Raw genomic sequence first — 15,477 nt, forward strand, 5'->3', positions numbered from 1 at the left:
GTGTGTGTGTGTGTGTGTGTGTGTGTGTGTGTGTGTGTGTGTGTGTGCGCATGCGTGTGTGTGTGTGTGTGTGTGTGTGTGTGTGAGTAGAGGTAGAAAGTGTTTGCGGGGGTGAAATTATTTCTGCATTTCTGATTTATGTGGAGGAAACCTGTTTCGATAACTGTAATCTAAATGTCCAATCTTCTTCAGGAATGTAAAATATCCTTGCGTAGCTGAGTCTATATGAAAGTCAAAGCAATTTCCTCCAAATTTTGTTATTTCCACACATGCGAAAATAGTCCACCTCTTGCCCTGGAAGATATTTGGGCGTTGCACTTGGAATGACAAGACCCATTGCAGCAGAACGAATATGGTGACGGTGTGTGGCTGACACACAGGTCATCCATCCAAACCCATTTCATCACATTTTCCCATAATGTTTCATTACCAACACAAGTCATAATACACAGAAAATAGTAAAAACACAGGCACCAAATAGCAAAGATATTATACTACATCAGACTACAAAGAGCCAGATAGCATCAGTCTGCTTTCATGTAGTAACAACTTCTCTGTTTTTAAGAGAGACACCAGCATTCTCAACACAGAGGGTCTCCAAGCATTCACTGAAGATTAAGCCTCAACAGTGCATATCATTTACCGTCTCCTTGTATCTCAGTAGTTGTTACTGAATTGAGGATTCTGCACACTTGGGACAGTGAAATATTTTTCTCTTTTGCTTTAGAATTAGTCTAACATAAATGTCAAGTTATCATACAGCATTTTACAAAAGTGCCTTTAAATGTAAACTTTATGTGATTCCGCCTGATGCAGGTCAGTTGTGTTAAGGCTCCATTTTCGACTTTCTTTATGTCATTCACATCAGTCTGCATATTTAAGTGAGTTTTTGATTAGACTTATTGTATTCAATGTAATGAAATAGATCAAAAAAAATGAAAGCACCAGGAAGGAGGAGAGACGAGGCTAATGTGTGCAGGTGTGTGTACATCTGGTACATGTTTGGATGTGATACTTTTATCGTGATACAAAACTTAATGTCGCCTGAGTATTTTGTTATTGTGATACAGTTCAAACAATGATGTTACTGGACTCAATAGTCCACCTTTTACATTTTTCCCTTTAAGATATTTCAGCGTTGCACTTGGACCCATTGAATGAACATAGTGACAAGTGTGTGACTGACACACGGGGTGTTCATCCGAACTCATTAAGTTTTCTTAAAGTTTCTTTGACTGAGGTTGGCAACATGGGCAAAATTAATGTTGCAGTAACTATCACTTTTTATTATCTTTAACAATATCCTTTGATAATATTTACTCAAGTGTTGGTGAAATGTTTAAATCATATTTAACCCATTAAGTTCTTTTTGGTTAAATTTATTATGAGGAACTTTTAACTGGTTATAAAACGGTCTCAATTTAATACTGATGCCTCTAAACAGCCTATATAAGTAAACAAGACCATCGGCGAGAAGATTCTATATAGTTATTCTTAATGCTCGTTATCGGTGCCACCAGGTCCGATTCAGACGAAATCATGCAGGTTCATCAGAAACCCCCTTTAGCTCGGACTCCTGTGGGGCCTCCAGACAGACCCAGATCCGGCCTTGCTGCTTCCTTGGACCCGCAGAGGTGGAGAGCTCTGGGCCTGGCAGCAGTGTCTCCTCCTCCAGCCAGGAGCAGAGCTTCCCCTTGCTGCTCCCCCGGTCCCCGCTGTTAGCCAACACAGTCACCACACTGCTGGAGGCCCAGGCCGTATTGCTTCGCCCGCTGGAGGGAAAGAACGTGAACTGAGAGGAGCATACTGTCAGACCCTGCTGCAGTAATACAAGAGGTTTTCTAAAGGGAATCTGGTGCTCAGAAACACTGCCGCCTTTGTCCACAGGGAGCGCCAACATCAACACAAAATGAAAGTTCCTCGTAGTAACTTTAATTGAAAAAAACTGTCAGCTTGTTATCACTAATTTACACATCTGTGTAAAAGATCTTTTGATATGAGAATCGCATCACTATTATTTAGCTGAATCATTGCCCAGCCTTATTTCTAGCTGAGTGAACTGAACAGGGTTTACCTTCTTTCCCGCTTAGCCATGTAGTCCACGTTATAGACAATATCATCCACCCTTAGTTTGAATTAAATAGTGCATGAAAACAGTAATACCCAATTTAGTCAAATTAATCAAATCTAAAATCATCTGGTGAATGATTGGGTCAATACTGTGCTGCTTCATCAATATTGGCCATCTCTACGGTATATGTGTATTTACATAAGCTTAAAATATATGAAATAAGACCCTCTTACTGCATGTCATTCTGTATATATATATACACACCCACAAACAAATATAGACTGTGTGTGTGTGTGTGTGTGTGTGTGTGTGTGTAGCCTAATGAAGTTGTGTAAGAAGTCTGCGTGGCTCGGGGCAGAGGTAGTGTCCCTCACTGTTAGTATCACTGCGTCCTCCTCGGCTCTGCTCTCACTGTAAGCTTGTTTTCATTTCATATCGAGGTGACCTTTTCATAGTCAGCGGCCTCTCCCCGGCGGTCCCGCTCTGCACCGTCCTTTCGGAGGCCCTCTTGCTTGCTCTGAATCTTGTCCCCCGTAAACACAGCCTGGCGTGTTTGCTCTGCTGTTAAACTCCCGATGAGGCCTGCCCTGGCTTTGTGATTACGGCGAGCCGCTGTCACTACTTTGCAGATTTGTGCAATTAAATAAATCTGTCTTCCCTCTTGTCTTCTGAGCAAATCTGACATTCAAAGATGACATTTGTCTCAGTCATCATATTAAAAGACAAACGACTCTGTTGTGTTGTTGATGCTGGTGATTAGCTATCTGCAGACTGCTGACAGGAAAAGGTTGGCAGAGAGTCAGTGGTTGGCTCGCAAACACATGACAGAATTTATTCATCTGATTGCTGAAAGATGAGCTATCATAATGGAATTTTTTTTTTTGAGTGAGAATTTCTTGTTGGCCATACTTGTGGATTGTTCAGCTTGTATCCAGGTTGGCAGGTTAGCCCCTGCTGCTGCTGCTTTAAAATAATCTAGTGAAAATCTTGATCCATTAAGTCATTTGTTGCTTGCTGGGAGATATACAGCGATGCGCTTGAGCCGTTTGATCTCTTAATTCCAAACTTGGCTCGGTCTAACAGAGATCAGGTCCTGCTTAGGGTGCATTTCTGTCTAACCTGAGCAGTTTTATTGCAGAGCCACTGATCCCAGCCGAGCCAAGACAGGCACGTTCGCTACCAGTCCTGCCAGGGCCGACCATATATATGCAAGATGGAAGCTGCCGATTATTAACCCAGACATTAGGAGAGGCAGGACAGGGTTGAGTCCAGATAGGGATCCGGAAAGGGGGAGAATATGGCAGTTTGACAACAGAAAGAGAGATACACAAATATTGGGAGGGACTCTTTCTGACACAGTCTTACTCACACACTCACTCTCATCCAATGACAAGAGAAATGAATGATGATGACATGCTCAGGTAATGATGTCGAGTGATGCAGATTGAAAATGTCTAATTTTATTCCCCAGAATGATTCACTGGGCCGGGCGCATCGAGAAGGAGCTGGAAAAGGTTCTGCAGCACGTCACCGGAACTCAGCAGATGAGATCGGTAAGTTGACGTCATACTTGCATGTGACGCGGCACTTTTTTTCTGCATTATTAATCAAAACGATTTCACTGGGCGAGGTTGTACAACATAAGCTTCCAAGTGTGCGCGTGTGTTTGTATGAGCACATTGCCTCTTTTAAAGACATTTGGGTTTCGTATTAACTCTATTTTGAGATAAATTTGATGACTATAAATGTACTTTATTTTGACTGTACATTTGTTTTCAACAAATATTTTTTGTGAGTCAGATATCACTCCTGATAGTTCTGGCTTGACCTTTCTTAATCAAAATTTTAAAGTAAAGATATACTGTAAAACAAGTAAAATGATTTTAACAACTTAGCAAAATGTTAAAACTATTTATAAAAAGCATACAATTTTAAAGTTCTAGCACTAAATGACACATGTATATGGTAAGAATATGGTGTTGGTTATTTGTGTCTGCGTCCTCATATGAGGCTGTGTGTAACACGTGTCTGTCTTGTTGTAGAGCAGATGGTTGAACAGAGTGTGATTGACACTGTTTCATCATATTTCTGCCATGTGCGCATGTTCACCGTGCTTCCAGGGTTTGTAATGCACCCTGAGATAAATGCTTCATTATTGCTGTATGGGTGAGTGTGATTCATCCAGCCGGTACCATGCCTGTGGCGGCTTTAATGCTATAGCAGTAACAGTGGTTAGTGTGATGGCTGTTAGTGCGGTGGCGACGTTGATGGATCCCAGAGAGGAGAAAGTGAGTTGACAGCGATGGTGCTGGTGCAAAGGTTAGTGACCAGTAGTGGATATCAGCCAGACACTCCGACTGCATGATAGAGAGAGGTTGATTTTCAGCACTCATCCAGTATAAAACACACACAACAGAGAATGTTTACCCATCACAATATTTGCATTTCCCAGTTTGTGTAAATATGTTTTCATACTCCTACTGATCTGGACTTCTAAACTAATGACACATGGTTTCAAGGTGAAAGCATGTTGTTGCTTTGTGATAAAAAATCTGTCGGCAATATTCAAAATGTCATAATTTCACCAACTATGAAAACCAATTTTGATTAAAGCTTGGTGACAATGCATTTTTTTTAGGGTTTCTGAAAGGGTTTCAAGAGCCTAAGAGGACGGAGAATTTTCTCAACTGATAAAGAAGCGAGTCATCCTTCAACTTACCTGAAACTTAAACAAAATAACATCGAGAGGCATTGTTTTTACCAGAATATCACATTTGTCCCTCTATTTAAAAAAAATAAATAGTCCTACTTTTATTATAAATGATGCAAATCATGATTATATAATCTTTTTCAATTTTCATTCTTCTGCTGTTTCTTTTCTTGAGAAGCAGATTCATCATTTGGTCTACAAAATGGTAGAAAAAGTGGTCGATCACAATTTCCCAGAAGGAGCTGCCATCAAATTGCTTGTTTTGTCTGACCAACAGTCCAAAACCAAAAGATATCGACTTAACAATCCAATAGGACAAAAGAAGTAGCAAATCCTCACAAATGAGCAGCTGGAACTGGGGAATGTTTGGTACTTTTGCTTTAAAAAAGGAGTTGCTGATTAATTCCTGTCAGGCTCCTTATCGATTAGTCGAGTAATTGTTTCAGCGCTATGATATTTAGAGCGATGCACTGTATGTCTGGTTAAATGTGTTATTGTGTCTCTTGACTGCTTGTTGTAAAACTTGGACATAGCTGAATAATCCTGAACGTAACGAGAGCTAGTGTTGAGCTGTGATCTTGACGTGGCGTTAAGTGCTTTCTGTTCTGTGGATTCAAACTAATTGAAGCTACGTGTTGCTGAAGTTTCCTCTGTGGGCCGAACCTAGTGAAGCCAGTCTCTCTCTAAAAATATGAAGTCCATTCCAGTTATGTCTTGTGTAGGACGCCCATATGGCTGTGTGAGCATGTGCGTGCTGGCCTGACAGAGTGCACAGAGCGGGTGTGAAAGAACATTTATCATGGCCCCAAACAGGAGTCGTCACAGGGTGTGCTAAATGGCCCAGCATGCCTAGAAAAGCCATTTTCTAAATGGATGCCTCTCTCTATACGTGTGTCTGATAGAAATCTTCCCAGGGCTATGCCGGCTGGTAACAAGATTGCCTCCCTCTGCGCCCCCTTCCTCTTCATGCATAGTTTATTCTCACAGACAAAAAAAAATGTAAAGTGTGTGCAAATTATTTTCGAGTTTGTCTTACACGGAAAGAGACAAGGAAGTAAGTTGAATATAATGTGGTCTGTTTAGATCCTCTCGGTCGAGATTTTATTTTTTCAAACAAGCGAGGTAGCGGGTGAAAGAGACAGAGAGGCCGAGACAGGGCAGCACAGAAACAGCTGAAGATGTTTAGAATTAGTCGACTTGAGAAATGTACAATGTTTTGATGTGTTTTTAGTTTTTGCATACTGCAAGTTTCAAGTATCTCCAAAAATACATAAAACTGAAGTTATTTAAATGTTTAAAATCACATTCATACGTCTGCCCAGGTTTGGTCAAGATGTTATTTCTCCCCGGGGGAGTGAAAGGAAGACAGAGGGTGAGTGATGTATCGGAGGAGTTAGAAGTTTGGAATGGAAGAGTGTGGAGCGCAGATCGACAAGGAGAGTGGGCGGCTTTTAGAGCGGAGGAGGGGTTTTTTGAGAGAGAGAGAGAAAGGATGAAAAATGGCTTGACAATTGAGATGGATGTTCAGGCGGTTTTGTGTGTATATTTAGAGTCAAACTACTTAAGATGGATGAAATGATAGAGAGGAGGGACGAGAATTGGTAAATTTAAATGTGAGCAGACAAATGCTGTTTATAGTCCTCATCCTCCTCATTATCCTGTGCGCTGCTGTTTTTGATGTGTTACATACAGTATGTGGAGATGAGAGGCGGCGGTGGACACCGGCATTGTTTCCCTATCCTCTGGCTTTTTCAGAACAGTTTAAATAGGCACGCATGAGCACGAGCGCCTACACCCACATACTGTCATTACAGCAATTTGACGGTTTATCAGAGATAATATCATTACGTACATATTTAGACACCTGTGGACACATGTTCACGGTACTAAGCTGTAAGATGACTATACTCAGTGAAAGTAGTAGATCTTCAATGTCTTCCTCATGTACAGAAGTATTATCAGCTTAATGTACATCATAAGTAAAACTACTCATTGTGGAGCAGAATAGCCCCCTTGTCTGATAAATAATTGTAATGACATAATTAGAATACTATATAAGTAGCATTTTCCTGTTGTAGCTGGTGAAAGTGGTATAACACCTTTATACAGATGGGTAGTTAGTCCAGTGGTTCCCAACTTAGGGCTCAGGCCCCCACCACTGGGTCAGAAGATAAATCTAAAGGGTTCTGTGATGATTAGTGTGGTAAGAAATAAGTTGTTCTGCACAAATTGTGTATTCAGTTTTGCTCTTTTGTAAGACGTTGGCTAAGTTGACCTCTTTGGGCCATGAACAGTTATTTCAATGAAAGCATCTGACACAGTTTAAAGGGGATTTTTTCTTTTGGTGGACCTAGTAAAAACTATTAAACATCTAAAATATGACAAGGAGACCCAATTAGATGCTAATCATCAGCCCAAAAGTATTGTATGTTGTATTTGTATTTGAAATATTTTAAGTGTAGTGGAGCATTAGTATTAAGTATCACAAAATATTCAATGAACTCTAGTGCAGTACTTGAGTAAATGTACTTAGTTACTTTATACCTCCAAACTTGCAAAAAGCACACACACAGAGTCACAGCTTCAATTAAGCCAGCTTCTTAAATGGCGACGCTGTGCAACATGTGTTGAACTCTCAAATTCATTTCAATAAGAAGAGCCTAATCAGCATGAATAATTTAGCCCGGTGCACATGACTGCTCCTGAACCCCTCGGTTCCGCCTGGCACTTTACAACTCTGCACTCCGAGGATCTGTCCGCCGCACCTCCACGCCCTTTCCTGCTGTTTGCTGCTCTTGATTACTGGAAACCTGAGACGACCTACATCCCGATCAATATACCCACACGTAGAAGCAGGGCGGAGAGACAGAGTGCCAATTAATGGACATGGTGTTCATCCAGTTTTCACATGAGCTTGAATCTTTTACTCGACCAAGTGTGTTTTTTGCCTGCACTTTTGCCCTTCACTCTGTCTCTTTTCACTGGTGGTCAACACTACATCCGTCGGCCTGCTGACCTCATGCTGGCTGCAGGTTTATCTCCGTTCAACACAGACTTTCTTTCCTCTAGTGCTTCCAGTGTGCATGGCTGTGTATGTGTGTGTGTGTGTGTGTGTGTGTGTGTGTGTGTGTGTGTGTGTGTGTGTGTGTGTGTGTGTGCACGTGCGCGTGTGGGAAGTCTCCCTTTTTTTTATGTCAACATAAATGAAGCCTTTGGTTCCAATTGGTCTGCACAGGTATGTTTTTATGACTTGAGGGAGATGTTGTATGCAGGCTGAACACAATTCCAAATGTTTTCTACAAACCTCCCTCCTGCTTTCTAGAAAAAGAGGACAGGCGGCTCAAACAAACAGATATCTCTATAAAGTGCACTGGTGGATTTACTCACTATCGCTGACTACAGAAATTTTCCAATAATCTGTCTCAAATGCCCAGTGCTACTAGACATCACCCCTGCTTTCACCCCCACTAGAGCTGATGTCAGCTTCCCCCCCCCTTAGTGCGCTGATCTATCAGTGGACGACGATGAGAGGGCTGATCAGTGCCATTTGTTTCTTGATTTAATAGCTCCTTTTGCCTGTAGACAGTTTACAGGGAGAGTTGAAGGTCCCTCCTCCCACCCCGAGAAGTTCCCTTTAAAGGAGAGAGAGAGAGAGAGAGCTCCTCTCTCAGCTCCCCTCCATCTCCAGGCCTGGACCTTGCACAACAGCAGCTTGTTATCTGGCTGTGTGAAACATCACAGGCTATTTCTGCAGGATAGATAGTTTACTCTCTGGCTCCGGGTTTCTCTCCTAGTGGCTCATCTTAAGTATCCCTCAGTCATTGTGTAGCACGCATCAATACGCACCTTGGTTTACTCTTATTGAGGTCTTTATGGTAACATCAATGAATAAATAATTACTGCTACTTTAGCACATACACAGCATCAGCAAACCCGGCACAGTCTTTTCAGCTGGTATAAAAAGTAACAGACAGTGATGAGTCTTTAAGGAACTAATAATAACATGCATGTGTCAGCTTTACAATTAGTTGTTGATCATGTCTACTGGTAGCACTTGATACAACACCTTTGAAGCAGAATAGAAACTAAACACACTTCAAATTATTTGTCAAATTATGCAATTATTGGCCCTTTGAATATAAAATCATGGTTAGGGCTTGGTATTGTTTTGATGACAAAAAGAGTTTTGGTACTGATACAAAAAAAAAAAATATATATATACTTTTTTGATACCCCACTTTGATTCAACTAACTTATCAACTAACTGATAAGTCAAAGTTGTCAAATGTTACGTTTTCTCAGCTGTAGCTGTACACAACTGAAAAATGAAAATAATCCAACACTGGCAACATTTTTATTTAAATTCAGAACTATCTTGTCAATGAATAAGAAAACAAAACCATGAATCTTGACAAGACATTTGATGCCAACCTCCGATACTCGGATACAGCCCTGTGTCATAACAACGCAAGGAGCTGCTTCAGTGTGGGTGGCTTGCTTCAGTTACTGCTGAGTCAACGAGAAATGCCATCCAGGAAGTCCAGTTTGAGTTATACATTGATGCATTTGAAGGCTTATCAGATGCCAAAAACATAGACTGAACATAATATCATGAGAAAGGATTTCACTGCTCTGGAAAATTCCCAATTTCTTTGATTGTGAGGTAAACAGTAGAATTCATGTGACAAAGTAACCTACAAGGAAAGTGTGCTTGCAAGTATTTAATTGGCCCAAACAGCTCCTTCCTTCCCAGATGACATTGCTTTTTGTTCAGCCTTCTGCTTAGGCATCCCCACCAAGTGACACTTTCAAATGAATGCCTGAGCTGTGCTTTTTTTCCACAGGCACACGAAAAGCATCCTGAAGTTCAATAACTAGCTCTATTGTGATACATGATAATCACAAATAGATTGTGAAGCCTTATTTATCTAGTTATCTATTCATTTGCGTGTCCATGTGGGTGTATTCTCCCATTTCTAAACCTGGCTACATTCCAATTCAGACATCGCATCTGCCATTACCAGGAAAGAGGGTCATCGGTGTTACACATCAGGGCCATGCAAGCTTAGTCACGGTCAGTTAGAGAACCACTTTTTAATTTTGTGTGGAACCCTAGTGTAACTCGCATTTCTCCGTTTGTGTGCCAACTCTAGCATTTACTGTGTATTTACTCCCAAACAAAAAATAAAATAAAACACACAACAAAATAACTGTGGATGTTAAAGGCACATAAAACCAGTAGCAAGCTGAACGTTAAGCAGTGTGAGAGCTGGTCAGCACCTTTACTCCCAGGCTCACACTGCTCTGGGCTGGCAGGAGAACAGAAGGGCACATGAATGCACACTATTTATTTTTCTGCCTTTTTGTTGGTTTTCCGACACTGGGGAAGGTTACACGATTTCCTCAGCTCCCCGGCTTGATGGCCTGGCACTGGTTGGCGGTGTTTATATAAATGAAAATACATATATCTGCAGAGTGCAGCCCTGCATGCAGATATCCTGCGGTTGGTGTTAGAAGGAATTACTTTAAATAGCTTTGCAGTAAAAATGTGACAGTTTAGAAAAACTAGAACCAGATTACATAGTGTTGGTGCCCTGTCAATTTCAATTTTTTTTTAATATATATTTTTTGTATTGTGTTGTAACTATAATCGCTGCAGATATTTTGCATTTAGAAAAATTTTTGTGGGGTTGAACCATCGCAAAACGTTAAAGAATATTAACCTATTTGATTTAAATTTGAACTGAAAATGAACTGCTAATGTTACGATAATTTGTATTTCAAATCAGTCCTCCACAAAGTACTTTTCTTGGTAGGATTCTGTTTGTTAGGTAATATTACATCTTTTATTTAGAAACTGTCAGCAGATATGTCAGTTCCTCGACATCTCTGCCGCGAAGCAAAAGTGTTTGCTTTTGACCTCGATGTTTTAACTCCTCAGTCTCATGAAGGCTGTAAAGACACAGTGATACATGGCGCCTGCTGCTCATGCAGAGTTTTACATTTTCACATTTACATTTTAAAAACTCCATACAGTAGTCCAATTAAGAGGAGGAAGCTGTAAAGGTCCGCTGGGGAGGAAACGGCACAGAACAAACGGAGATAGTTGGAGTGTCTGAATCTCGCTGACATTCACTGTGGTACATTTGGGGGCTGTATTTGTCTAACTAATTGTTGCTTGATGAATTCAAGGAAAACCAGATGCATTCATGCTACTAGTGTCTTTTTTTGCACATGTTTAAAGGAAGGCAATATAGCATTATGTGTCAAAATAGGATTAGAGGTCTGCTAACGCTTCAGTCCTGTCAGAGGAAGATGCTTTGTTTTGCCTACGCTGCAAATCTTTTCTCCTTGTCTCCGTCTCTCTACACTATTATTTGCACAGTGTGTGAGCATCCTTGCGTAACTTCAGTAGTCTTCTGTTTGATGTTTCAGAGAGCGCATGACGTGTCTTTGGTGCTATCTGTGCTTGACAGAGGGAAAAAAACAGGTACAGTTCCCTGAGTGGGTTGCAGTGGGTAATGTAGAGTGGCGTGATGCCCTAGAAAATTCCAGGTGTGAAGTGCTTTATTCATTCCACTGCAGAGGGAGTGCTTCTCTATGTGTGAAGTGGTAGGTGCAGCGTTTACTTTCCATTGTGAACAAAATGTATTTATTTCTTTTACGGCTGTTTGTTTGTGCATGTGAGAGAGTTTGGGTGCGCTGAAGTCTCCGAGGTTTTGTCCTCCTCTTCTTCTCTTCCTCCTCCAACTGCACTAGTCTGGGATTGATTGGTCACAGTTCTGAATAACTTTAATTGGCTTGACTCAGCAGTGGGTGGTTCTCAAACGCCACGCGTCTGTGGAAGTCCTAGAAATGCTTTTTAATTTTTGATCTCTCTACTGCCATCTGAGAGGGCTCTTAAGAAGTGCAACCTACACATTTTTAATTCCACAGATCGTAGTATTTTCTGTTTTGTTTTCTGTAAAAACCTAAAAGAGAAGCTCTCCCTCCCTCCACAGTCTGTCAACCCTCTTCTTTGGCTTCGAACTAGACTCACTCTCATCTGGTCCCTTTCCCAGGGCTTCGTTGTTTGATGGGATTTGTGCTCCACCACTACAATACTGTAGCTGCGTTACACATATACAGTACTCATTCATGCACACGTATATTTGCAAACATACAGTTCATCCATCCAGTGTACAAACTCTTCCTTCTGGAAATGACATTTGTTTACCATCAGCCCCCTTGCAAAATGTTCATACTGAAAGTATCTGTAAAACGTACCCAAAGCATGATTAATGTTTTGATGATAATGTCTAAGCACAAAAAGCAGTCGGGAAAGACAGTGGTCTTGGTGAAACTTTGATAAAATTAGTAGAATCACGAGACAGCACATGTTCACTTCATTAACATTCAACAGAAACCATGATCTACTCGATTAATCGATTAAGTGATTTAATTGAGAGTCTGAGTTTCTCCTCAAAGAATCACACAAAAGCTCCACTTTAAATGTTTACCAGATATATGCTAATAAGTTTATTGGAAATAAGTCATTCAGCATGAAACAAAGCATTAAAAATGACTAATCGACTAAAGAAATCCTAGTCGACTAATTGACTAACAAGGGGCAGCCCTACAAATTAGCAGTATATAAAAGTAATTTTGAGGAGTTACATTTCACAGAAAATGCATAAATGTACAGCCAATAGTGTATTCAAATGTTAATTTATTTTACCTTTATTTAACCAGATAAGTCAGTTGAGAACCAGTTGTCATTTACAATGACGATTTCACCAAAAAACACCTAACACCTCAAGCAATCTCATTATAAGATTACAACATCATAATATGTACAGTATATAAAAAACAAACGGTCTTCCTGGAGAAGCAAATTCAGAAGCAGTTGCAGTGATCAGAGACTATTGTTTATAATGAGTTATTGAAGGAGGGTAAGGGAATGAGAATGTGGAGTTTTAGCTTCTCTTGTAACTCATTCCAGTTGCTTGCAGCAGCAAACTGGAAAGAGAAACTTTTGCAATGACCATGTTGATGAAATTGCTAGAGCGTAAATTGCGGTTACCGTTGGAGGAGATGAGTAGTGAGCTGAGATATGTAGTTATTTTTACCAATGATAGTTTTATAGATGAACTGGTACCAGTGGAGCGATGGCCAGTTGACTAAAGAGCACAGGCTGCAGTGATGAGTGTTGAAAGGGGCACCGGTGACTAAGCGGATGGCGGTATGGTAGAGGACATCTAGTTTGAGAATATTTTTGGAGGCAGACCTGTAGATTACGTCACCTTAGCCTAAGATAGGAGGGACTGTCATTTTAACCAGGGTGGGCTTTGCAGAATGGGTAAAGGAGGCTTTTTTACATACAGAAAACCAATTCTTGATCCAACTTTGGAAAGCAGTGAGTTTAAGTATACATGCTAAAGGTGAGTGAACTGTCTAACCAGATACCCAAGTACTTATAGGAATCCACAAATTGGAGTTCTGATCCATCCAGGGAGGATATTTCGAGAGTGCAGGCAGGTTGTGGTAAGTGTCTGTTGAAAACGATAAATGTTGGTTTGGTTCATTTAAGAGAAGATGAAGGTTGGAGAAAGCATGTTGGAGACTATTGAAGCTGTGCTGCAGGGAAGTCAGGGCGGTATTCAGGGAGGAGCTAGATGTGTACAAGATGGTGTCGTCGGCATACAAATGGATGCGAGAGCCACCTGCAGCGTGAGCAATGCTGTTTATGCAGATTTTGAATAAGGTTGGACCTAGAACCCTGAGAAACACCCTTGGACAGTGGGTCAGATAGGTAACCTTCAGCTCTCACAGAATGTACAAGTCCAGAAAAGTAGGTGTTAAACCATGCCAGACCACCCTCTGAAAGACCTATGTCTTTGAGCCTATCAAGCAGAATGATATGGTCCACAGAATCAAAGGCCTTTGCCAAGTCAACAAACACAGCCACACAGTATTCGTTCCTATCGATGGCGCATACGATGTCATTTAACACTTTAAGTGTTGCAGAGATACACCCATGGCCGGTTCTAAAGCCAGACTGCATGGAGCTGAGAATACTGTACAAGCAGTTGCCATTGCTCAAAGCAGGGGATGTAGTAAAAGGCCTGAAACTCACCATCACACGTTGGACTGACTATAAACAAAGAGAACATCATTACTTTGTGTTTGTGTTATAAGTCAAACTGCAAGATAATGAAAAACATTTCCATCCCCCCAACCAATATTACAGTTTACCTTTTCAAACTAAACTAACATCAATCTGTTGAGCAGCTTTCTCTCAATTGGGCATATTGTTAATGCTGCTGTGTTATATTAATGATAGCTTTACTTTCAAATGGTTTAAAAGTATGCTACAACAAAAACAAATCAATAATTGATGGTTACATAAGCTCATTGTTGTATTCATGGCATGATTGAGCCTTTATAATTGCCAGACTTCTAGCTAAACAGCTTGTCCTGTAAACTGACATCCAAGTTCCGAGTTTGTTTTATTAATAATTCTGGCACTCAGACTTTTTTTTTCTTTTGCGAGTTTAGACGTGGTGGTCTATTGTTGCAGTTATAAAAGTTGAATTAACATCAGCACTGTAATTACTATAACTCAGCATGTATTTGTAAATGGCACAGTCGGTCTAGTTTAATTCAAGCTAAATGCATATAATCATATTAATGACTGCATATGTGTGATTTAGAATGCTGTGGGAATGCAGAATTCAATTGTACAAGTGTTAGAGAAACTACTGAGAACTTAATCAATCAGATATGTTCAAACTATTATTGATGTAAAGCTGCAGTATCTGCTTGACATAGGTATTGTGTGTGTAAGCCAGCAGTCTGTTTTTGCCTACAGGCAGCTTAGCTTCCATTGTCATGTGGATGTGGATGTGGATGTGGATGTGGATGTGGATGTGGATGTGGATGTGGATGGCATGTGAGGGAATTTCTGGGGATGCTCAGGAGTGAAATCCTGAAGAGTGCAATGGATTTAAGACTCACTGACACAGTAAAGTTGAGCTTTCATCTGTGTTTTGGTGCTATACAGTAGTTGGTGTTTCCCGTGTGTTTGGATTCATGTGGCTACACGAGTGTTCTCTTGAGTTTTTCGGTGTGATGATTAAAACACGTGTATATGCGTGCGTGGCCGTGTATGTGTGCGCTGGCGTGTGTTTTTGTGAACTCTGGGCCACCAGCTCATTTCACACACAGACAGACATCAAAGGCAGTTTGAATTAACCCTGCGTGTCGGGGCCGCTCTGCATGCCATCCTCAATTTCACATCCCTGCTGCTCCAGTAGCACCAAACTTACTTGCCCATTCATATTGAAATGAACAGATGGAGTTTTGCCATGCACTAAATCGCCATCCTTGACTGAGAAAAGATAAAACTTCAAAAGAGCAGAGATACATTAGGATCTGTTTGCAGGTGGTGAAGCCATTTGTCTTCGCAGGTGTAGTGAAAGTGTTCTGTGTCTCTGAGAAAGTGTGGGTAAAGGGCAGGTATCATGTTTTTCTTATTAAAGCAGGTCAATTGTATTTCCATTACAGCCCTCTTGCAAAAGCCTGCTCCATTTCTCCTTGATTAGACACTGCAGAAATGATGTCATGGTCTCAAAGACACACACACACACACACACACACACACACACACTCACTCACTCACTCACTCACTCACTCACTCACTCACTCACTCACTCAC

General features: G+C 40.9%; 1 protein-coding gene across 3 annotated transcripts in view; it reads left to right on the forward strand.

Annotated features, from left to right (window-relative positions):
* The window catches only part of cacna2d2a (calcium channel, voltage-dependent, alpha 2/delta subunit 2a), a 141,687-nt gene that overhangs the window by 2,405 nt on the left and 123,805 nt on the right, over positions 1 to 15,477 (forward strand). For all 3 annotated transcript variants that reach the window (XM_031843958.1, XM_031843967.1, XM_031843976.1), the window contains exon 2: positions 3,543 to 3,624. In XM_031843958.1, coding sequence (XP_031699818.1) covers positions 3,543 to 3,624 — 82 coding nt within the window. The remainder of the gene's footprint in view (positions 1 to 3,542; positions 3,625 to 15,477) is intronic.

The sequence above is a fragment of the Anarrhichthys ocellatus genome, unplaced genomic scaffold, assembly GCF_004355925.1.
Source record: "Anarrhichthys ocellatus isolate YVR2014 unplaced genomic scaffold, GSC_Weel_1.0 scaffold1, whole genome shotgun sequence".
NCBI lineage: Eukaryota > Metazoa > Chordata > Actinopteri > Perciformes > Anarhichadidae > Anarrhichthys > Anarrhichthys ocellatus.